The sequence below is a fragment of the Danio aesculapii genome, chromosome 18 (genome assembly GCF_903798145.1).
Source record: "Danio aesculapii chromosome 18, fDanAes4.1, whole genome shotgun sequence".
NCBI classification, from domain to species: Eukaryota; Metazoa; Chordata; class Actinopteri; order Cypriniformes; family Danionidae; genus Danio; species Danio aesculapii.
The window spans coordinates 42,352,502-42,376,896 of record NC_079452.1 but is presented as its reverse complement, the minus strand read 5'-3'; the positions used below and the strand labels follow the sequence as shown (position 1 = coordinate 42,376,896).

Below are 24,395 nucleotides of genomic sequence, written 5' to 3'. Positions count from 1 at the left end.
ACCCAATGGCAAGTAGAGCAGTCGGTTTTTTGTCTGATGGAATACTTTCTGTTTGATTGTTTCCAAATGTTATCAAAAGCAGAAATGATGTCTGTAAAGACAAAAATTGATCATTTCGGTAAGACAAAGCTTTTTGTACATTATTAAATAGATGAGTTAATAGTTATCTCATCATCCATAAAATGTTTAGACAATTATTAATAAAGCAGCTCACTTTACTGAGAAGTGCAAGAATGAAGACAAGCAAACCAACAACTGTACATGCGAACCATTTCAGACAGTGCGTTCGTTTCTTCGGCATCTGCTCATTTTGAATGATTGGCACTTCTCTGCACACATCCCAAAATTTCCTGTTTTGGAAGAATATGTAAATATACATTAAATATATAAAATAAATGTCTGAATATATGGAATGAAAGTTTGAATATATATATATATATATATATATATATATATATATATATATATATATATATATATATATATATATATCATCTTGATTGTTCTTTTTTGTGCACATCCCATAATTCCCTGTTTAAAAAAAAAAAAAATTTACATACTGTACTTGTTCCCTCTGCTCATCTTGCTTATGTTCTTTTTTGTGCACATCCCATAATTGCCTGTTTTAGAAGAAAAAAGCTTAGCACATATATAGTCTTTAAATATATATATATATATAGTCTTTGAATATATATATATATATATATATATATATATATATATATATATATATATATATATATATATATATATATATATATATATATATATATATAAATAATTTTTATTATATTATTATTTATTATTAATGGGGAAAAGAGAGTTTAAGTACCTGAATTCAGGACTCTGTTCCATAGTGATACTTGACGGTCAGCAAAATAAATTTACCGATCTGTAAAACTGACCCGAGCCTTTTAACTAGATGGGAGGGAACACTGTGCTATCATTAACCATGTAAAGTAAAATGTGAAATGATGCTTATCTGTATTTATTTACTCTTTGCATTTAGACAGGTTTCAAGTTTTCTCTTCTTTTGATGATGAAATGTTTTTCTCAGATGTTTTAAAAAGTGATTCACCAGTTCCCCTTCATGGGAACTACAACGTGTGTCTGTAACAGAATAATGGAGTTCACCAGATGACCTATCACTCTGCAGAGTAAAAAAATTCACTGGGCCAGTGAATGCCAAATGAATTAGCGGAGCTCAGCTGCACAGCTGTCAGCGATTAGTCATTAGCAGAGTATATCAGCTGATGGCTGAGAAGCGAGCATTAGAATTTTACTTCAGAGACTACCTCACGAGACTGAAGACACTCTATCTGCCAACCTGATTTCAAGACTGAAATCAGTTTACTCACCAGTGCTGGAGAAGACATCGGCGGTCGATTTTGGCTTTCCTGTCCCCTGGGCGTTTCGCTGGTGTGTACAAAAGAGCAGTTTCCATTAAAAGAGCAGATTTCCGAAGATAGCAACACAGTCAATCAACACATCTTTTTCAAGATTCTGTTCTGACTGTGCGTTTCTGGATGCAGTGGTTCATCTCCGGATGATGGGCACGGGTATCGCATCACATGTCTGGGCTTCCAGCATGTTGATGCAGTGCTCGCGGACAGCTCTTGCTCTCACTGTGAAGGCATGGCTGTTGCACAGCTGTAATTGCGGCTTCCAAGCGAACCCTATTGCTCCCAGTAAAAGCTGTTAGCACGCAGGCATATCTTAGAATCACAGTGGGGATTTATCTGTTGCCTCCTGGCCCGCGGACGCCCCAATCCTCCACAGCACCCACCATCGAAGCTCCATCTGGCAGTGTGGCTGGAGATGGCTTGTCCCCCAGTCTCACAGCAGGACAGACTAGAGGGTGTGACGTTCCGGCGCCCGTACCCTTCTTCCCAGGGGTGCACAGCAAGAGCACACAGGTATAGAGGGCGTTTTTCTCATGTGCTTCCACCTTCACCTCCCTTGATGGTGAGGCGGACAGTGGGTATGAAGCTATTCCTCAGGTGGTGGGCGCCGCCACCTGGAGGGGTAAGCTGAGACCCCTGTCCAAGGCTGGTGGGTTATCTGCTTCTCACGGCTAGAGCCCACACTTCTGAGGGCCGTGCCGTTTCTGCCCTTCATCACGGCACCACCTGACTGTGCGGCACAAGGGTTCTTCCCTAAGTTTATGCGAAAGCACTGCATGGTGGTCGACTATGCTCTAATGACCTTCAAGTCGGCTGCCCATGCCCTGGAGAGGGCGAAGGTCATACGATGACCTGGCAGATATGCACCACACCGACAAAGTATCCCAGGCAAGGCTACTCGGCGTCACTGTCAGGGACTTAACCCAGTAGTCCTCGGTGGTGAGAGATCAAGCAGGTCATCCCTTAGTGGGATCGGAAAACTGCTCCCCTGTCCGCACTGGCCGTTCCTCGCCGAGAGCGCTCTTTCCATGGCTCCAAAAAGCTCCGCTGTCACAGCCCATTCCACTGACTAGTGAACGCACTGAGCCCCCTCACAGGAAGTTGACGCTCTTGCCACAGGTCACCGTTAATTCTCGTAATCGGACCGCGAAGCAAACCTGAGGTGGGCTGCTTGGAAAGGAGAATCATTCTTTCCCCGGTGTAGGGCGGAGGCCGTTCAGCTCTACTGTGCCAGCTTACACGCTCTCATGACAGTAACGTTACTGGGAGAATGGAGACTTCACTCTGGCACAGTCCAGCTGTTATGGGCACGCTTCAGAGAAGCCCAAGTCATCCTGCTGCTTCTCCTGAGCGGCCATTCGCTAGCTGCTTTCTGTGATCTGCACGAATGCGCTGGGTCTCAGCTGGCCCCGGGGTTACACAATATGCGTTTTTTTCCCCAGTGAGGCTGCTTGCAAGGTTGGGAAGACAAGGAGCAGGTCTCACTCATTGTGCCTTCTTGTTCCAACCGGACCAGAGTCACACTTCTTGTGATGGCCCTCCCTGACTAATTCCCCAAAAGAAGCACTTTTTTTTGGGACGTGGCATCCTCTGGCACTCCTGGTTCTGGAACCTCCATGGATGGTTTCTAGACAGAGCGCGGAGGACTTAGGTGACCAATCAGTTTGATGGTTAACACCGTCACTCAGGCTAGAGCATCCTGTATAGGCATGTCCTGTCCTATGTCCTGTAGTGGAGTCTATTTGTTGTGTGGAGCACTTCTCTCTGAAAAGAACCCCGGACATGTCCAATTAGTGTTTTGTTTTCTTCCTTCAGAATAGCTGGAGCGCAGGCTGTCACCCTTCACACTGAAGGTTTGGTGTGCTGCTATCCCCGCTCTCTGTGGGGAGGCAGATGGTAGCGTGCTGGAAAGGCATAACTATCATCATCCAGTTCCTCACAGGAGACCTGAGACCCTGGTTCAGCTATGTGCCAAGGTTCCAACCGCCCTTTTAATATTAGGTAGTGAACCTGCAAGCGCTGTCTGCAGAGGAGGCAGACCTGGCCCTTTCATTGTTATATTAATGTGACACGTAGAGCATAGGTCTCCAATCAGTTCTTTTCAGTTATGATCGGCAGAAAGCAAAGGTGGGTCCACTTTATAGTTTATGCCAATGCCCTTGCTTCATGTGCCAGGGCAAGCCGTGTCCCTTGGGAGATAGAACACACTTAAAAGAGCAGTGCCTCCTTGGCAATCCCATATGCTTATTTCAGCCACGGAGTGTTCCCCCTGACCAGGCGGACCCGTGTCTTCCTTATCCGCTAACCAGTTTATCATATGTAGCACTCCCCCTTCATAGGGCTAGTCCATATGTTCCTATTGCCATCAGGTCTGCCCTCTTTGGTAGCAGGTGGCCTCCACAGCGTCCTCCCCTTTGGGGACTAGCACGCTTTAAACAGTATTTCAAAAATCCCTAGTCTATATTAGCTAGGTAAAAGCACATTTATGACCCCGATCTAAATTTTCCGCTTATTCCCATGTAAGGGTAGTAAAAGGGCCTAGGGGATGTTGAAAGGTTGCGCTCTTGGTGATGCTTGTGCGCTCATGCTATGCTTGTCAAACTTCACATCAGGAGTATGATGTGCTTAGCTGCTGTGGCGTTTTCCATACAGTCTCCCATAGTCTGTTCTAGACACACGTTGTAGTTCCCATGAAGGAGAACGTCCTGAATAGGGAATGGAGATATGTGTCTCCACTGCCACCGCAGCTGAGTTTCCAGCTGTTAGCTGAGTGATCAGCTCTTCAGCAGGCAAAAATTCTAATGCTCACTTTTCAGCCATAAGCTGATATACTCTGCTAATGACTAATTGTGGACAGCTGTGAAGTTGAGCTCCGCCAATTCATTTGGCATCCATTGGCCAGTTTTCTTACTCTTCAGAATACGTACGTAACCCACGACTTTACTTTGCATGCAAGTGTGAGCAATTCATTCTTATTAACTAATTAAAACCAGCATCAACAAAAAAGCACGATTTTATATAAGAAGATATGTGATGCTACATTATACAGAGACGTAGTATTGAATTCTTTAATCTAATTGTATTTGACCTGTCTTTTTTGTGTTTGAACATGACAATACAAGATGCATTAAGAAGATACAGAAGATTTGAACCCCAGTGAACAAGTGCAAAGAAAATGAGTTGACTAAATTTGTAAGATGAATAAGGAAGAAGGAAACTGAATATTATGAAGGATCTATGGTTTCCATGACCTATGTTTCAGGTAAAACATTTACTGCACAACAAGGAAACTAGGGTTTTAATTAAAAAAGGATTTGGCCCCTGATCAAATTCTGAAACTGCTTTCTTAACTTCATAACTGTATATTTGAACTTCAAAAGTGAAAAACTGAAATATGTTGACAAACAAATTAATTATGACTGATTCTTTGAGCTACATCCATGCAGGATTCATCGGACTCATTTTAAATTAGTCAGTTTGTGAGTCTTTTTGGATGAATAATTAAAAGAGCCATGTGGTTTCTTGCTTAATCTGAATTCTGTCTAAAACAGTTAATAAAAAAGCAAGAAATGTCACAGTGTAAATAAAATTATTTGGATTAATTTTAGGCCATTAAATTAATGCCGGTAACTAGCTTTCTAAAACTCTCACATTATCGCCCAATGAAGCTAAGCAGGGCTGCGGCCGGTCAGTACCTGGATGAAAGACCACATGGGAAAGCTAGGTTGCTGTTGGAAGTGGTGTTAGTGAGACCAGCAGGGGGGTGCTCAACCTGCGGTCTTTGCGAGTAATCCCTCAGTAAAATGATGGGGACTCTATACTGTTCAGTAAGCGTTGTCTTTCGCATGACACATGAAACCAATTTCTGCTTTTTTCTTTTTGAACACTTTTGTAAACATTTAATCCCGACACCCCCCGCCCATCCCACCCATACATAAACATAACCACTTTTCTTGTAAAACGTATAACAGAAGACGGAGTAATAGAAAAAAAAATCAAAATAAAGTATTAACAATAAAACAAAAATAATGATAATAGTACAATTTGAGATAAATATATAAATAATTTCAAATAATTAAATAAAATAAATACATTAGCTTGTTACATCAATAATAATGTGCTACCTACTTCTTGATTATTATAGCTTTAGTTGTGCTGGGGTTGAACCGATGCGTCTAGTTTAGGGCATGACAGTTCCGGAGAAAAAAATGCTAGACTAAAAATAAATAAATAAATAATAAGAATAATAATTCCGACCATAAAATGATTTCTTAAATAATCTCTTCCAGAGGTGTTAAATCATCAAAATAATCTAGTAGTGGCCTCCAATGAGTATAAAACTTGTGAGACGAGCCTCTGAGAGAGAACTTAATCTTCTCCAATTTCAAAAGACTTAAGATGTCGTGGAGCCAAACTTTGATTGAGGGTGGTTGCTGCGATTTCCACATCAAAAGAATTCTTTTGCGAGCAACAAGGGAGGAAAAGGCGATGACATATTTTGAATGTTTGTGACATGAAAATCATCTGGGGGTTTTCCAAAAATAGTGATGTGAGGGTTTGGGTTTAGATTAATGTCCAAGATATCTGAGATTGCCTTGAAAAATAACCGCCAGAATTCAGACAATTTAGGGCACGACCAGAACATGTGAGTGAGGTTGCATGGGGTCTGTAAACACCTATTACATTTATTTTCTAATTTGTCCGGACAGAGCTTTGAGAGTTTCTCTTTGCTATAGTGTAGTCTGTGGAGGACCTTAAATTGTATTAGTGATAATCTGGCGCAACTTGATGATGAATTTACAGAATTTAGAGCCTCCTCCCAGAAATCTTCAGAGAGATTTAATTGAAGTTCTGATTCCCAATCCATTTTAATCTTGTTTAGGACAGATTCGTTAGTTGGAGAGAGTAAATTATATAAGTATGAAATACGGCCTCTTGTCAAGGTTTTGGCTTTAATGATCAAGTCTATCCCACTAGGTGTTGGGATACGTGGGAATGAAGTTGTGTGTGTTCTTGCAAAGTCGCGTAGTTGGAAGTATCGAAAAAAGTCTGATCGGTTTAGACTAAATCTAGAAATCAGCTGGTTGAAGCTTGAAAATAAATCTTCAAAAAGTCTCCCAACTCTCGTATTCCCTTTTTCTCTAAGCTGATAAAATTTGAGTCACTTTTAGTTGGTATAAACAAATGATTATTGCAAATAGGTAATTGATAACGGAAGGGTGCGCCAGCCAAAGTTGCGTCTTATTTGCGCCCAGATTTTTAGAGTTACGACGACCACAGGGTTGGTGGTAAAGCTTCCTGGGGAAAAGGGTAAGGTATTACAGACCAAAGCTCTCAATGAAGAGGAACAAGAGGCTGACTCCATTTGACACCAACCAGTTTGGGGAGAGGTGAACCAAGATATTATTTTATCAACATTAGCTGCCCAATAGTAACTTAGAAAGTTGGGTAGACCTAGTCCACCTGCCAGTCTGCTTCTGCATAGCGACATTCTGTTTGTTCGTGGTCTTTTACCAGCCCAGATAAATGATAAAATAATTTCATTTATAGATCTAAAAAATTATTTAGGAAGGAATATGGGCAAGCACTGCAATACATAAAAATACTTGGTAACACATTCATTTTGATAATTTATATTGTGCCTGCTAAAGACAGCGGTAGGTGACTCCATCTTTGTAAATCTAATTTACTTTTGCTGTTAATGAATCAAGATTTTGTTCTCGCATTGTTCGTGTTGACTTAGTGATTGCAATACCAAAGTATTTAATCACTGTATTAGACATTTTAAAAGGTATAAGAGACGAGGGTATATTTACAGCCAATTCATTGATAGGGAGATATTCACTTTTAGAAATATTTAATTTATACCCAGATAATTTACTAAACAAGTTTAATTGGGTCATGATATTTGGAATACTTACTAGGGGATCTCTTTTGTATAAAAGCAAGTCATCAGCATACAGCGAAACTCGGTGCTCCACTCCCCATCTCGTAATTCCCTTGAAACCCATTTCTTTTTTCAAAGCAGCTGATAATGGTTCGATTGCATTTAATTGATTTTCGTTATAACTAAGGGATTCTGAAGTATGCAGATGTGAGAAAAAAGATTTAAATGTACTATTTATTTGGTCTTGGTCGGAAGTTACAGAGCCAGTTTCATCTGTTATCTGTGTAATCTGGTTTGTTGCATTTTTTACTTTGAGCTGGTGTGCCAACAGACGTCCAGCTTTGTCCCCATGTTCGTATACTAGTCCTCGAGAGCGCAGGAGTAAATGTTCAGCCTCACTGGTTAAAATGAGATCAAGCTCTGTTTGAAGTTTCATTCTCTCTTTTTATAGGTTTGGCACATTCATAAAAGATAACGAATTGTCTAAATCTGCAATAGCTTTCTCTAATTCTTTCTGGTGGGTTCTCCGTAGCTTATTTGAATGAGCTGTAAAAGAGATGATTTTACCCCTTATGTAAGCCTTAAGCGTGTCCAAAAATATAGATGGAGAGGTATCATCGGGTTTATTAGTTTCGCAAAAAAAAGTAATTGATTCAGAAATATATTTACAAAATTTAGTATCTGCCAATAATACAGGGTTAAGCCTCCAGTGTCAAAATTCTTTTGGTTTGGTCTTGAAGTGAAGATCTAATACCACTGTGGCATGATCTGACACTGTTATGGGTAGGTACTGAACAGAAGTAGTCGCCGAAATCAAATTTTTGTCTGTAAGAAAATAGTCTATGCACGAAAATGAACGGTGTGCATGAGAGAAAAAGGAATACTGTCTTGTGGAGGGTCAACAAATCTGTATTGATCCATAAATACAGACTAAACTTGTGACATTTTCATAGGTGAAGTTAATCGTGAGTTAGATCTATCCAGTACCGGGTCCACAACGCTGTTCATATCACCTCCCTTTATTAATTGATGAGTCTCTAAATTTGGGATATTTGTGAACAGCGAGCCCATAAAGTTATGATCGTCTCAGTTGGGAGCGTAAACGGATATTAATATTACAGGTTTTTCATATAATGTACTAGTAACTATAGCATAACGACCGTTTGGATCGATCTTTGTTTTATCTAAAATAAAATGTACATTTTTCCAAATTAGTATAGCTGTACCGCTTGTTTTTACATTAAATTGTGAATGAAAGATCCGTCAGATCCATGGTCGGTTTAGTTTTTTATGGTCAGAATTACATAAATGTGTCTCTAGGAGGAACATAATGTCTGCATTTAAGTTTTTTTAAGTGTGTCATAATTTTTGTACGTTTAATTGTAGCATTTAGCTCACCAGTATTTAAGAAGATAATCTTCACATTTTGTCCTCCGGACACACCCCCATCAGTTACTCTTGCCATGGTTCAGCACATAACAGTAAAGTTGTCTGATCAGTATCAAGAAGTAGGCAGCAAAACATATATGAAGCAATCTGCATAGAAACAGAACAATATAACACATACAGGAACAATACAATCAAATTAAAATAAGTAGGCAAACCAAAAAAATCATACTTCCCATTCTTTGTCATCTTTCTTCTTTTTCCCCATTAGTCTTAGTTCTTTACAGCTTAATTATCTTAGTGTGAACCCCCATTGTAATGAATGTAAACCTTAAACATATTATAACAGTTTATTTAGAGTCTGTGCTTCGCAATGGCCACGATTATGCAAATCGGTAAATTACTCAGGTCTTGATGTTTTCTTATGGTTAGCCGCAAAAGTCGCAGCTTCCTCGGGAGAGGAGAACCTCTTTTTCGTCCCGTTTTCTAGGGTGATCTGTAAGCGAGCCGGGAAGAGAATCGCAGGTCTGCATGTGAGATTATAAAGTTTGGCCATCACTGCTCTGTACTTAGCTCGTTCCTCCGCCACTTCTGGTGTGTAGTCCTCGAAAATCTGGATAGACGTTCCGCGGTACTGTAGTTTCCCGCGCCTCTTGCAGGCTTCACGGACAATCAGATCTTTGGTTTGGTAGCGATGAAGACGAATTATTACCAGTCTGGGCCGCGCGCCAGGTTGTGGCTTTGCAGTCAGAGTTCTATGTGCTCGGTCCAGCTTCGGAGGGGATTGAAGTGTCTGGTCTCCGAGAATCTCGACGAGGAGTTCGGCGAAAAAAGTTGTGGGTCTGGGTCCTTCAACTGCTTCAGGTAACCCTACTATCCTTATATTGTTTCTGCGGCTGCGGCTTTTCAGATCGACCGTTTTTGCTATTAGGTTAGCATTACTGCTCGTCAGTACTTCACATTTCTCCTCCAGCGCTTGAATTCTCTGGTCTTGCAACTCAGCGTTGGCTTCCAATGAGTTTATTCGTTGACCCTGCTCTGTTATGGTTGTTTGTATTTTGTCGAGTCTTGATTCTAAAGTCACAAGTGAAGTTTTAAAGTCAGCTGCGATGCTTACTCTTTGGTCTTCGAGCAAAGTAGCTATGTTAGCCAGTGTAACGTTGTCCGCTGAAGCAGCGTCAACTTCAGCTTTTTTGATGTCTTGTTGGTTTTCGACATCTCCTTAGCTGTTTAAGGTTTAAATTTTGACAGCTCAAGTTTGGATCAGTTTGAGGTTTCAATGAAAAGGAACTTTTTAAGAATACTGCTGCGGGAGACTGAGACCGCGCTGTGTTCACATCTTAACCGGAACCGGAAGTCCCTACAATATTTATTATTAAGCTAAAATTGGCTCATTAGTGTCACATCCCGGCTCGTTCTTGCTCACCCAATCACCACTCTCCCTCACAAACCATCTCCATCCAATCCCGTGAACCCTCAACGGCCTTCTTATCACCAGCACCTGTTCCCCCTCAACAAAGGACACTATATAAGCATCACCTCATCCTCTCATTCCTGGATGTTCTTTATGTGCCTTCAGATCCTTCACACTGATCAATGGAAGTGTTTACTCTTACATGGTGTTTACTAGAAGATCTGCCATTTACCTGATGAACTGTGTCTGCATTCTCATCTGCTAATGTTCCCAAGAACGAACTCTATGTGAGATCGCTAACATCAGATGTTTAAATTGCAAGCTGTTGAAGAAGATCGGTAACAGCTCTGACACCACTGCCCCACTTCCTCACTTTCTCACTTTGATTTAGTGCATTGTTTTAAATAAAACTGATAAAAGATAACCATCCTTGTCTACCAGCGTGACAATTAGGTAGTCTCTTGAATATTTTATTAGGCTCATTTTATAATTAGATGTTTGTTGCTATGTGACACATTGGTTGAAACTTGTATATTAGTAATAAAATGAAAGCACAATGAAACACAATCATGGTGTAATGTAAAAGTCCAAGTGATAGTCCACTAGTGTATATACAATTCAAAACAGTGATAATACACAAACTTGCAAGAATATTCTAAAGAGATAAGTGCAGTGCAAAACTCCCCAATCCAAAAAAGTTTTCAAGCCGTTGGTAGCCCTTACGTTTCCTGCTTCAAGTCAGATCAGTTTTCCTCCATACTGTTCTTAAAGACATACACACACTAAAATTTTAAGAGCAATAAAATGTACTGACAATGTGGTAAAACTTGTCTCTCATGGGACAGTGACACTCATATACAGTACAGGTCTTTCATGCTCACAAATGAGGGAAGGGACTATTTAAATAATACATTTTACATTTTTATTCGTCAATCTTCAAAGTGGGGCCTGCCCAACCACAGGGACTAGTAAGGGACTCTTGGGGGCTAGGTGGGGGCTGCCCATGCAAGGCCAACACTGATGGGGAAAGCTTTAGCCATTAATCCTTGTGTGCTGTTGGTGAGGCTTTTCCCAACACAGGTTTTGAATCTTAATTTGGCCACAACTTTCTTTGCATTTCAGCAAATGGAATGATTTTGGTAACAAATCTTAATTTGACAATTATTTTGGGAAGTGCTTTGACATTTTTTTAAAAAATTCAACAGTAGACTCTGGGCAAATTTACTACCCCTTTGTTATGTTTGTGGCTGTTTTTGCCCCATTTACTTCCATTATAATGACATTTTTACTGTTAATCATCAGTGACAGTGCAAAAAACAGGAACAGGCTATCCCACACTAAACTTAATGGGATTAGTCTACATTATTCCTATGTAGGCCTGGTGTGGGCTTGCCACTACACACACAGAGCCCACAGTAAGACAGCTACTGTATGGGCCATACCTGGGCTAGCTCAAACTGGGCCTGTTTAGATTTGGTGTGGGCTTGTCCAAAATAAGACAAAATAAGCTCTGCATGATCTTGTTTGGAGGGTTATCAGTTGTTCAACCTGAATAACAACTTGAGTCTGTTTGCCATAAAGGATTTAAAACTCTTTGAAATGTCATGAAGATGAGTAAATACTGACATATTTAGGTGTGAAAAAAGGCTGTATACGTGACGTTTACAGTCAAATCTTACTGTTATGACATGGCATGAGTGACATTCTGAAGAACGTAAAAGGCACGTGGGAAATACTTAAATACAGAAATCAAGTACAAAATGATATTGTATTTTGGTGGTTTACTCTAATATTATTGTATTAGTGATTTACTCTAATATGTGTGCTTTCTGGTTGTTTCCTCTTAAGTTAAACTTCAACTTTCAGGCAAATTTCTGACTTCAAAGGAACACCGGTAAAGTCTAAGGAAGTATACTGGGCAAAGCTGCTTTCCCCCAAAAGTTTATTCATTAGTTTGGTCAGGCAAATCTGTTTTGAATATTGGTTAATAATTTAAAAAAAAAGTTTAAAAAGACGATTTAACACACGATTATACGTTAAATCATATTTAGTCGTCTTGTTATTAGTTAGTCACAGATAATTGCATATATATTGCAGTATATTTCTGTCTTATACATCTTGAGCTTTAAAAAGATAATACAACCTAAAATTTATATAATCTTATTTACTCAAGGCTGTTCATTCCACTGTGGTGACCTCTGAAATAGAGACTAAGCTGAAGGAAAATGAATGAAAGGAAATTTACTCAAACTCTTGCAGTCTTCACAAATGTATAAGACTTTATTTCTTCCAATAAATAAATGAATAAATAAATAAGAATTATTTGTTAGTCCACATAATACAAACCAATAATACATCTTGCATCCCAGCAGGGTCCTGCAGGGCCAGTGTGCAGTGTTTAGCTCCAACTTACGTCAACACACCTTCCAGAATGTTTCTAAAATGACTTGAAGGAGCTTGTTTAGGTGGTCCAGGTGTGTCTAATTGGATTTGGAGCTAAAGTCTACTGAACACAGGCCCAACAGGACTGAGTTTGGGCACCTCTGCTCTAGAGGTTCTAGGTCTTGATTGTCTGGCTCGGGGTCTGGTGCCTTTAAAATTAAAACATTTAAGAATTTTGGTCAATGTCAATTCATTGTTGTTTATTGTGGGAAAGAAACAATGCGATATATGAAAGGATAATAATTATATAAATATAAATAATGTACTGACTGTTAATTGACTTATACGCCACTTGCAATATCAATAACATTCAATGCTTTGGTCTGTAACCATCACATAATGTCTTTTATTTGAGTCTTTTTTTAGGCAAATACTAATATATGTGATTGATTTTTATTATCTTGACTATTAATCAGCATATCATGAAATGATATAAGACAACACATTCAGCTTCATACAGTAAACAAATACTCACAAAATTTTATTTGCACAATCTTATATCTAACTTTTGAGCGGTAAATCAAAAAACGTATACATAAGTTGAGGATTTTCAAATGTTGTGTGGTCCATTGTCCTCAGAGGTTTCAAAATGGTGCTTTAAGTCCAAGCCCTGTGCAACATGTCAAATTGTGAACACAGTGAATTTTAAAAGATACAACAAAAATAAAAAGCTATAACAATTAAAATGGCAAATTTATCCGTGGAATCCTTTAACTTACCTCTCGTGACTTCATTTTATGGTCTTTTATTTCTGTATCAGCATATGCCACAGTATGAATAAAAGTGTAAACTCTGAAACAAAAGGACATAATTATACATAAAAGTAGGAGCATAGCTCTATTACTTGTACTCTTAGTTATTTATTCATATCCTTTACACTAATAATATTATCTCCACTTTGGTGGTTTAGTGAAATACCAAAGCTAATTTTAATTGAAAACGTACGGAAAGAATTATATTTATCAGTGATTGCTCGTGTACCAATCTTACGTGCAAGTTACCTGTGGTAGAGCATTGCAAAAAACTGCATTATTAGCAGTCCTGCAAAGCCAAGTAGAAACATCAGTGCAATTGGATCAAGGGACAACAGTTCTTTTGAAGCGTAAGTCCCATTGGGGTAGATTTTTGGGATCTTTATAGAGTCTGTATCACCAATTGTTTGAAGGAAGAATGTTGCCACTAGCCAAAGTGCATTGCAGAAGAAAAATACAAATGTAGCCTGTATTAAAAAAGCAAACAGCATGAGGGAAAATATTTACAGTTTCAGAGCAAACAGAGTCGACTAAACTCATTTTGGAATAAAATAATGAGGCATACCTTATTTCGAAGTTCTCTTAGATCATTAGCTATTTTGTCCTGTTGTTCTTTATCCTCCTGAAGAGGTTCTAGATATTTTTTCTGCATTTCTTTCCAGAAATTGAATTCATCCTGTGAGACAAAATTAAAACATACCATTGGATATGTAACTAAAGGGATAATGCACCCCAAAATAAAAAAAACTGCTCAAGCCATCCAAGAGGTAGGCATCTAATAAAAACAATTTATTCATTCATTCATTCATTCATTCATTCATTCATTCATTCGTTTTCCTTCAGCTATAGTCTCTATTTCAGAGGTCACCACAGCGGAATGAACTGCCAACTATTATATCATATGTTTTATGCAGTGGATACCCTTCCAGTCGCAACCCAGTACTGGAAAACACCCATACACACTCATTCACACACTAATACACTACGGCCAATTCAGTTTATTCAATTCAGCTATACCACATGTTTTTGGACTGTGGAAGAAACTGGAGCACCTGGAGGAAACACACGCAAACACAGGGAGAACATGCAATCTCCACACAGAAGTGCCAACTGACGCAGCTGGAACTCAAACTAGCAACCTTCTTGCTGTAAGGTGACAGTGCTAACCACTGAGCCACCCTAATAATAACAAAATTGTAAATAATTTTTTGTTGTTTGTACAGTACATAGCTACAGTATTGTTTTCTTGTTGTTGTTGTTTCGTCAATGTATCAAGCCAGGAGTATAATTTTGTTTAGCCCGTATTTATTTTTTGACTCTCAAAGTGCCAATTGATTTCATCTTGTAGAATACTTTTTCAATATTCTGCTGAAGTTGAAAATAGTTGCCTACAAATAAAAAAAAAATGTTCAGAAGCTTTTATAAAATAAAACTAGCTAATAATGAGGAAATAAGAGCACATGAATTTTGATTGAGGTTATTTTAGTCACCTGATCTTAAGCTGAACCATTTAGATGGAAAATGAAAAAAGAAACAAATATGTATTATTTAAAATAAGAGCAAACAAATGATAACATAATTTAATATAAAGTTGAAACAATTTGTCTTACCTCAGAAAGTTCAGATTCCGAGCAAAACCCAAATTTCAGCTGCAGATGTGGAATCCAAGGTTTTATTTCTAAATCTGTAACAGTTTCAAGGATGGTATCATTCAATTTTGTCAATTTTGCTACTGTAGAAGATCACAATATGAATAATTTTACATGTGACATACTTACTTTGAGTATTGATTGAGTTGTTTGCACTAAATTGTAAAAATACAGTATTATTAGCATTAAGTCATTTTAAAGCAATTAATATGTTCAGTTATTTTTTCGAACCATAAACCATAAAATACCATAAATCTCTCGAACATGTTGAACGTGTACTAACCTTTGTGTTTCTGTGGCATTTTGTGGCATTTCAGTTTTAGTTGTGGTTTCTGCTTGTAATACCTCCATGCTCGTTTCTTCTTCATATTCCAAGCATGGGCATTTGCAGCATGTGGCGTTCATAAACTTCTTCTTGAGACTGTTTACTGCAGAAGTCTTCACCTGGACTCCGGACTCACGAGTCCCCCACGAGACATTGTTCATGTTGACAATGGAGTAAATGGCTAAGAGCAGATAGCCACTGGGAATGCAGATGAAGTATAACAATCCATAGATGACCAGTGAAAACTCCTTGGGGTGCAAAGCTGCTGTGATGAGGTACAACATGACCATGCCGATGAGAAACAGACCACTAGGGGTCAGAAAAGTATCTTGCAGCACTAAATCACCTACGAGGGTTAAAATGAGAAGAGAATTGTGTTAGAGTTGTATTTGTCACTGTTTTTAAAGCTAATTCTGAATATACATATTTAGAGATCTTATGAAATGTGATCATTTATTCATAATTGTTTGTTAGATAGACATTTAAATGCATTATATTATATTATATTATATTATATTATATTATATTATATTATATTATATTATATTATTTTATATTATTCATTTATTTGTTCATTTTCTTTTCGGCTTAGTCCCTTTATTAATCTGGGGTCGCCACAGCGGAATGAACTGCCAACTTATTCACCACATATTTTACACAGCGGATGCCCTTCCAGCTGCAACTCATCACTGGGAAACATCCACACACACACACCCATTCACACACATACACTACGGACAATTTAGCCTACCCCATTCACCCATACCACATGTTTTTGGACTTGTGGGGGAAACCGGAGCACCCGGAGTAAACCCACGTGAATACGGGGAGAACATGCAAACTCCACACAGAAATGCCGAGGCTCGAATTAGCGACCTTCTTGCTGTGAGGCAAACGTGCTACATATATTATATTATATTATATTATATTATATTATATTATATTATATTATATTATATTATATTATATTATATTATATATGACATTTTTCAAGATGGTTTGATAAAAATAATGAAATTACATATACATGCTCTGTACATACTCTGTACATGCTCTCAAGTATTAATTTCTTTATCATAAAATTACATGAATCTTACATTGAATGCTAGTGTGTCAACAAAACCCTTCATTCAACTATAGGTCCTTCAATTTTCTAAATAGCATTTAAGACAGTCATTACCGATGATAGACAGAATTGTTCCAGCCATGAGAAATGCATAGATAATGCTCATGATTGCTGCAATTCTAATCTGTGTATCAGATTTCAGTTTGAAGCACAGGATGAGGTAGACAGTAGGAGGCACTATCGCCAAAGCAAGGGCATTATTTTTATCCATGTTAAAGATGAACACAAAGCTTCCTGCAAAATAAACAAAGCACATTTAGACAGATGTGACAATAGAAACATTGTACCCTATTGCTAATGTAACAGGCTAGGTAGTAAGAGCTGTGCATGTAAATCTTACTCCCTTGACCTCAAGAGGCACACTAACAATGGCTGGTACAGTTTATTTTTTAGAATCCTTATTAGCATTTACATTTAGCAGATATTTTTATCCAAAGCAACTAACAAGATGTGTCTACAGACGTTTCTTAAAGATGACCAAAAACTCAGCTGTTTGCATAGATATAGGCAAGTCATTCCACCAGGATGGTATGTTAAAGGTGAAAGTCTTTCCAGTCAATTTTTGCCCCTTTGGGATAAAACACTGGCTTCCTCACTCTATTTCACTGTCCTCCACTGGAAATAGAGACTAGAGGATGTGACCTTGTTAGTATGCTGTTTGGAGATGCAGGATTTAATTGTCTATAAAGAGTGAACTTTAATGTTTGGTAAGTTTATTTGGTCTGTTCCACACATCACCTCTTATTGGGCTCATGACTGAGGGAGTTTCTTAATTTAGCATAAATTGCTGATATGCTAACAACTTAAAATTAAACCAGTATTGTCAGGTAAATAACAGCAGTACATACTCTGGTGTATCCCTATTCTTGACTTTACCTGATATCATGAGGCAGATAGTAGCAGGACCCAAGATGGAAGCTGCCATACTGATAACTTGGTACAATATATAAAGTTTTGAGATAGAGCTGTTCCTCTGGGAGGTCAGTCGGCCTGAGCCCAGGAGGTCAATAGTGTTGGCCATGGTAGAAGGTCCCCAGCGCCTGCGTTGGTTGTAGAACTCTTTAAAATCCTGTGGAGCATTGGTGTAGGCATCAGATGCCGCATTGTACTCCACCCTCCAGCCCTGCTGCAGCAGCAGAGTGCACAACCAGCGGTCCTCACCTGACATTACACCAAAGAAATTAGTTTAGTCCAGGTCAGGGTTGAGCAACTCCTGGTCCTGAAGGCTCACTATCCTTCAGAGTTTAGCTCCCTCTATAATTAAACACCCCTGTCTGTAAGAAATCCCGAAGAGAGGTTTTATTTTCAGGCATTTGATTAGGCAACACAGGACAGTGTCCTTACAGAACTAGAGGTGCGCACTCCTGGTCTAGCCTGAATTGGTATTATCTGTCAAGACACTACCTTGATCATACTGGACGTAGTGGCTGGCTTCACTGGCTTTGGTTGTGTATCTCTTCATGACGTTGTCATCCATGAGTGCAGCTCCTCTGAAAAGACTAAAACATCCTGGGCTGCACAGCACACAACCGAGAACATGCTCCGCAGTCTTTTGCAGCCAGTGGCCTACAGCATATTCAAACTTCTGATACCACACCATCGGTCCTTTAAGCAAAGAAAATAATTATCTTATTAGTCACCTAATCACCTTTATAACACATAAAATATAAGTAGTAATTAGACCATTTATGAAGCAAAGGGGTGGATCTCATGGATAAGGATAATGGACAATCATCGACAACTTTAAATGTATTACAGGAGTGAGCAACTCTAGTCTTAGAATGCATCTCAATCAGCTCTCTAGACAACAGCGGAACTAATAATTTTCAAAATTATATGTGGTTTGGAAAGTGAATTATGCATAGGAAAATATTTAAGACTCTTAAATATAATAACAGTTTAGCTGTGGACTATGACTATGCAAATGCCAGTCACACTATGGATGACACCTTCCAGTGACCACCTTACAGGATCATCCAATCATAATGCTGGATTTGAAAGGCGACATCTTTTCAATCCCGCCTTCCAGAGAAAGGATTAAAACATTCTCTCAAAGGAAGACAGTGGTGTTGTAACTAAAAGGGTGCTGGTACACGGAAAAGGGGAAGGTGAAGTAACTCAGAGAAGACGGGTGGTGGTGTCAGGAACAGAATTGTGTGGAGGCCTGATACACAAGGCTATCCGAATTGCTCAAAGACTTCAGTACTTTGCTGCGTGTTCAGCAAGGCTTTTCATGGTGATTGGATTCACAGTGCTTTTTCCAAGGCGTCTGAAACCATAGCTTCAAGACTACCACTTCCAGAAATCTGCATGTCCCAGATTTCCAGGAACTCTACCTTCAGGGATAAAGACGTCGGCCTGTTCCTGACATCAGATCCACCACCTCCAGAAATCTCCAGTTCTGTGTGTGAGAATCTACAGATCTCTTCCTCCCTCCCCTGTGGCACAGTAATGCTGTCGCCTCACAGCAAGAAGGTCACTGGTTTGAGCCTCGGCTGGGTCAGTTGACGTTTCTGTGTGGAGTTTGCATGTTCTGCCCGCATTCGCGTGGGTTTCCTCTAGGTGCTCCGGTTTCCCCCACAGTCTAATGACATGCGGTACAGGTGAATTGGGTTGGCTAAATTGTCCGTAGTGTATGTATGTGAATGAGTGTGTATGGATGTTTCCTAGAGATGGGTTGAAACTGGAAGGGCATCCGCTGCGTAAAACATATGCTGGATAAGTTAGCGGTTCATTCCGCTGTGGCGTCCCAAGATTAATAAAGGGACTAAGCCGACAAGAAAATGAATAAATAAATGATTGTTAATTATTTTGACAGTCGAAGATGTCTGGTGCGCCGTTTAAAAGGAGTTATTTATCTGTTATTTTTACATTAATTGGTGTCCTCGTGCAAGGCTAAAATATTAATATTAATATTAATACCAAAATATTGATGTTAATGGACTTAATGGACTGGAACTGCCCATCCCTGCCCTAAACAAATGATCCATTCCTTCTCTTGCAGAGCCACTGTCCATCAAATTTTAGTCCCTTCCCTAATTAAAACCAACCTTATGGCTCGTTTCCACTGACTGATACAGTACGGTACGGTTCGAGTTGGTACGGGTCAACTTTATCAGGCTTGCGTTTCCACTACCAAGGGTACCATTTTGGTGGGCGTGGTGTATGACAGAAAGTTTCAGTCGACGTCATTCTCAGTCGAGGAAATGTTTATAATAAAGCTGTAGGTCGCTCACATATCATATGAGAAGCTCTCCTCACAAAACAGATGCTTTACACTATTATTATTATTATTATTATTATTAATATTATTATTATTATTATTATTATTTGTATTATTATTATTATTATTATTATGATCTCATTAATTAATCACATGTTATTGCATATCATTAGCTTATATATGTTTCTGGCATCTGCATCACATTTTGGGGTACTGGTGTAGAGATACTACACCCAAACAATTAACAATTACTCACACTCTTGCACTTGAGAGATGTACTTGAACTTCCTTCTTGAGAGAAACACAAAGAGTTTTAGTCCACATAATACAAAAATGCAGGACCACTTCTGAAACCACATAAAGTGAACATGCAATACATACAATTCCACAAGGTTTCTCCATGTTGTCTTGATTTTCGTTGTCTTTGATTTACATTGAAAAGCTATTGAATATGTGTTTGATTTAGAATATTTTAATTACTTGCAACTGAATAGAAATACAAATTGAAATGGGTAGTTTGCATACAAATGGGAAAAAGACAGATAGAAGAATCAGATTTATATAAAACTAGAAAATAAACGAATGAATCGCTCCTAACCTGTTTGAAATGCCACTAGGATGAGTAAATGATGACAGTTTTTAGGTTTGGGACTGATCTTCATTTGTGTTTAACAGAATTAAGAAAATCATAAAGGTTTGGAACCGCTTGAGGTTGAGTAAATTAAAATTTTTGGGTGAACTTTTCCTTTTAGCAGATTGTTTTTGGCTATGTCTACTTGCCTAAATTAATTTCGTTTCTCATTCATATTGGCTGATTAGATATTTGCTTTGACGAGTATTTGATTATTTTTTTTACGTTCAAACTGAGTAAATACATGTAAAATGCATAAAAGTGATATATAGGTTTACATGACACTGAGCAGGTATTTCCGAGAAACTTCGAAATAATTAATTAATAGAAACCAATGTGTTTTACATGTCATGAGGTAAGAAAATGTTATGTCAGACTTCACGCTTAAATGACGATGACTATAAGGGGATTTCCAGTGTATTCCACTGACTAATCGTCATGCTCTGGCAATTGAATGTTATTCTGAGCAGTGCCGTTTCCGTTTCTACAATAGCCTAGTGGCTAAGTGTGTTGATGCAGCACTGAGGTGCTCATGGCATGACATGGTTTCTGGTGTTCCCCAAACATTCCTTTCTGGACTCTCCACTGTCCAATCGATTAAATCAATACATACATATACAGTGGAGTGAAAAAGTGTTTAGCCCATAACTCATTTTTTTTTCATGTTTGTCATACTTTAAAGTGTCAGGTCATCAAACAAATGTAATTAGTCAACGATAACACATCATGCAGTTTTCAAATGAAGTTTTTTTAAGGGAAAATAAGAAACAAAACTACATAGCCCTGTGTGAAATAAGTGTTTCCCCGCTGTTAAAACATAACTCTGGACCAAAATATCCTCAAACTAGACATTAGGCCGAGATCAAAAGAAATTCAAAAAGAAATGAGAAAGAAAATTATTGAGATCTGCCAGTCTGAAAAAAGGTTATAAAGCCATTTGTAAACATTTGGTACTGCAGCGAACCACAGTGAGAGCCATTATCTACAAATAGCAAAAAATATGGATCAGTGGAGAACTGGCTAATCAAAATTACCCCAAGAGCAAAGCGACAACTCATTCAAGACGTCACAAAAGACCGCACAAAAACCTGCTGAAAAAAAAAAAAAACATAAAAGCTCACCTCAGTTTTGCCCAAAAAACATCTTGATGATCCCCAAGACTTTTGGGAAAATACTCTGTGGACTGACAAGACAAAAGTTTACCTTTTGGGAAGGTATATGTCTGATTATATGTGGCATAAAAGTAATGCTGCATTCCAATAAAATGTGGTGGTGGTAGTGTGATGGTCTGGGGCTGTATTGCTGTTTCAGGACATGGAAGACTTGCTGTGATAAATAGATCCATGAATTCTGCTGTGTACCAAAATATCCTAAAGGAGAATGTCAGGCCTCTGTTAGTGACCTCAAGTTGAAAAAAATTGGGTTCTGCAGCAGGAAATGATTGAAACCCACCAGCAAGTGCACTTCTCAATGGCTAAAGAAAAATAAATTAAATTAAGACTTTGGAGTAACCTGGTCAAAGTCCTGACCTGTATCCAACTGAGATGCTGTGGCATGACCTTATAATGGCAGTTCATGCTCAAAAATCCTCCATGTAGTTGAATTACAACAATTTTTTAAAGATGAGTGGGCCAAAATTCCTCCACATCACTGAACTCATTGAAGATTATCGAAAATGCTTGGTTGCAGTTGTTGCTGCTAAGGGTGTCCAAATCAGTTATTAGGTGTGGGGGGGCAAACACATTTTCACACATGGCTATGTAGCGTTGTATTTTATTTTCCTTTAATAATAAAAACCAGCGTGATGTGTAAAAACTGCATGATGTGTTTACTTGTGTCATCTTTGACTAATATTTACATTTGTTTGATGATCTGAAGCATTAAAATTTGATAAAAATGTAAAAACAATAAGAAATAAGTAGGAGGCAAACTATTTTTTTCACACCACTGTATATATAATATAGGAGGAGAATTCAAATGCAAAAGCCAGTTAGTTTGAAATGCCATGAAGATGAGTAAATAATGATGCAGTTTATTCCAATGAAAAATATTGATGCTCTGGCATGAATTACATTCTCGAGTTTGCAGTCAGTTTCCCATGAACTAAGACTGATATTGTGTCTGAATGGGATTAAAAACCTACACAAGAGTTTGACGTCATCCGTTCAAGTTGCATCCAGTAAGTTGCATTCTGAAATTACACCTCACAGCAAACATTAACAATCTGTAGGGTTAATTTTGCTCTTGTCTTGGAAATAAATACAAATATAAAAAAACAGAAAAAGCACTTTTGACGCTTCCCTGTGGCAACTTGAAGTTGTTCGAGCTGATCGAAGTGTTCCTTGGTTTAACGCTTATTTTAAAAGTCACACTACAGGAAAGTCTTTCATTTACAGTAGATATTAATCCTCTGTTGATGAACATGTCAAATTGACAATTACAGATGTAAAACTATGATTATATGAATCTTTTAAGACTTGCATCAGATGACCAAGTTGTGGCTGAAATTGTGGGGTTTTAGACAGAATGGATCAATATTTTGAATTTAAAATTCTAACCTAACCATATGAATATCAGAGCAAAATATGACCCATCATAACAAGCATTAGACCAAGCAGACTTTTTGATTTTTATAATGTCCAATGTTGATGACCTGTGAAAGAAAAAACACTGTAGATATATTCAGAAAATATTCAGAAATATCCATCAGGCACTAACAATCATGCCACATTAAAAATAATATAAATCACATTCTGATTCCAGGTTTGAGCTTAAAGGGATAGTTTACCCTAATCTCATTTATTCAGTCAAACAGGTTTGGAACAAGTAAAGATTTTTTTTCACAAATTGCACAAAATGTTTTGTAGAAAGCTGTTAACATGTAACCACTGACTTCCATAGTATTTGTCTTTCCAACAGTGGAAGTCAATAGTTACATGTTTACAGCATTCTTCAAAATCTAATCTTTTGTGTTCAATAAAATAAAGAATCTTATAAAGGTTTGGAACCAGTACATGTTTATTTTTGGATTACCTATCCAAATGTCTAAATTACTTCAGTTTCTTATTGATATTGACTGATTTGATATTTGCTTTGACAAGCAGTTACTTACCTTTTTACCTTGAGTAAATATACAGATTAAAAAATCTAAAACGCATGAAAATAATAAATGGGTTTGCATGAAACCGAGCAGGTATTTCCTGGAAACATCAAAACAATGAATTGCTAGAACCCAGTGCCTTTGAAATGTCATAAAGGTAAATAAACACAGCCTTGACATTTAAGATTAATTAATTTACGCTGAATTTAATGAGTGACGTTTAGGGATTCCAGTGCACTGACACATTGTCATGCAGTTTTCAGAGGAGTGTCATTCATCAATCAATCATTCATTCATTCATTGCTTCGTTTTCCTTCGGCTAAGTCCCTTATTAACTATTCTGGCATATGTTTTATGCAGCAGATGCCCTTTCAGCCGCAACACAGTACAGGGAAACACCCATACACTCCCACTTTCACACACACACACGCGCACACACACGCACACACACACACACACACACACACACACACGCACACACACACACACTCACACACACTCTCTCTCTAATGCACTAAAGCCAATTTTGCTTTATTTAATTCACCTATACCACATGTCTTTGGACTGTGGGGGAAACCGGAGCACCCAGAGGAAACCCAAGCATACACAGGGAGCTCTTTTTAAACACCACACAGACATGCCAACTGGCCCAGCCAGGATTCGAAACAATGATCTTCTTGTTGTGAGTCAACATTGCTATCCACTGAGCCACCATGCCGCCGATTTTTTTTCTTTTTTTTTTTTTGTCCTCATACTTTTTCCACATAGTGTATCAGTAAATTAATCAACTCTTAAAATACTCTTTACGTGGATTCTTACAGTGGAAAAACACTAGATATATGTACAACTAAACATTTATTTTGGCAAGTAGTACAGATTTTGAGAACCTTAAAATATTTAGAAGATTTACAACATCCACAGACAGACATAAAAGTGTAAAAAGCCACAGACCAAGAACATTTTAAACTAAGTTGCAAAGGACAGGTCAACTTATAAAATGCATTACAATATCTAAAGGTGTTAACAGTTCTTTCTTAAAGTCCTACAGACACTGATA

The 24,395-nt window shown here is 38.2% G+C and overlaps 1 protein-coding gene across 1 annotated transcript; it reads right to left on the bottom strand.

Moving 5' to 3' along the window:
- Positions 1-9,076: 9,076 nt before the first annotated feature.
- LOC130245367 (chitin synthase chs-1-like) lies at positions 9,077-17,984 on the bottom strand. The gene is made up of 5 exons (XM_056478033.1): positions 17,789-17,984; positions 17,261-17,545; positions 16,439-16,618; positions 15,217-15,586; positions 9,077-9,578 (listed from the first exon to the last, which is right to left on the bottom strand). Exons 1-5 carry the CDS (start codon positions 17,982-17,984, stop codon positions 9,077-9,079), a joined length of 1,533 nt encoding a protein of 510 aa, XP_056334008.1.
- Between the last annotated feature and the right edge of the window lie 6,411 nt (positions 17,985-24,395).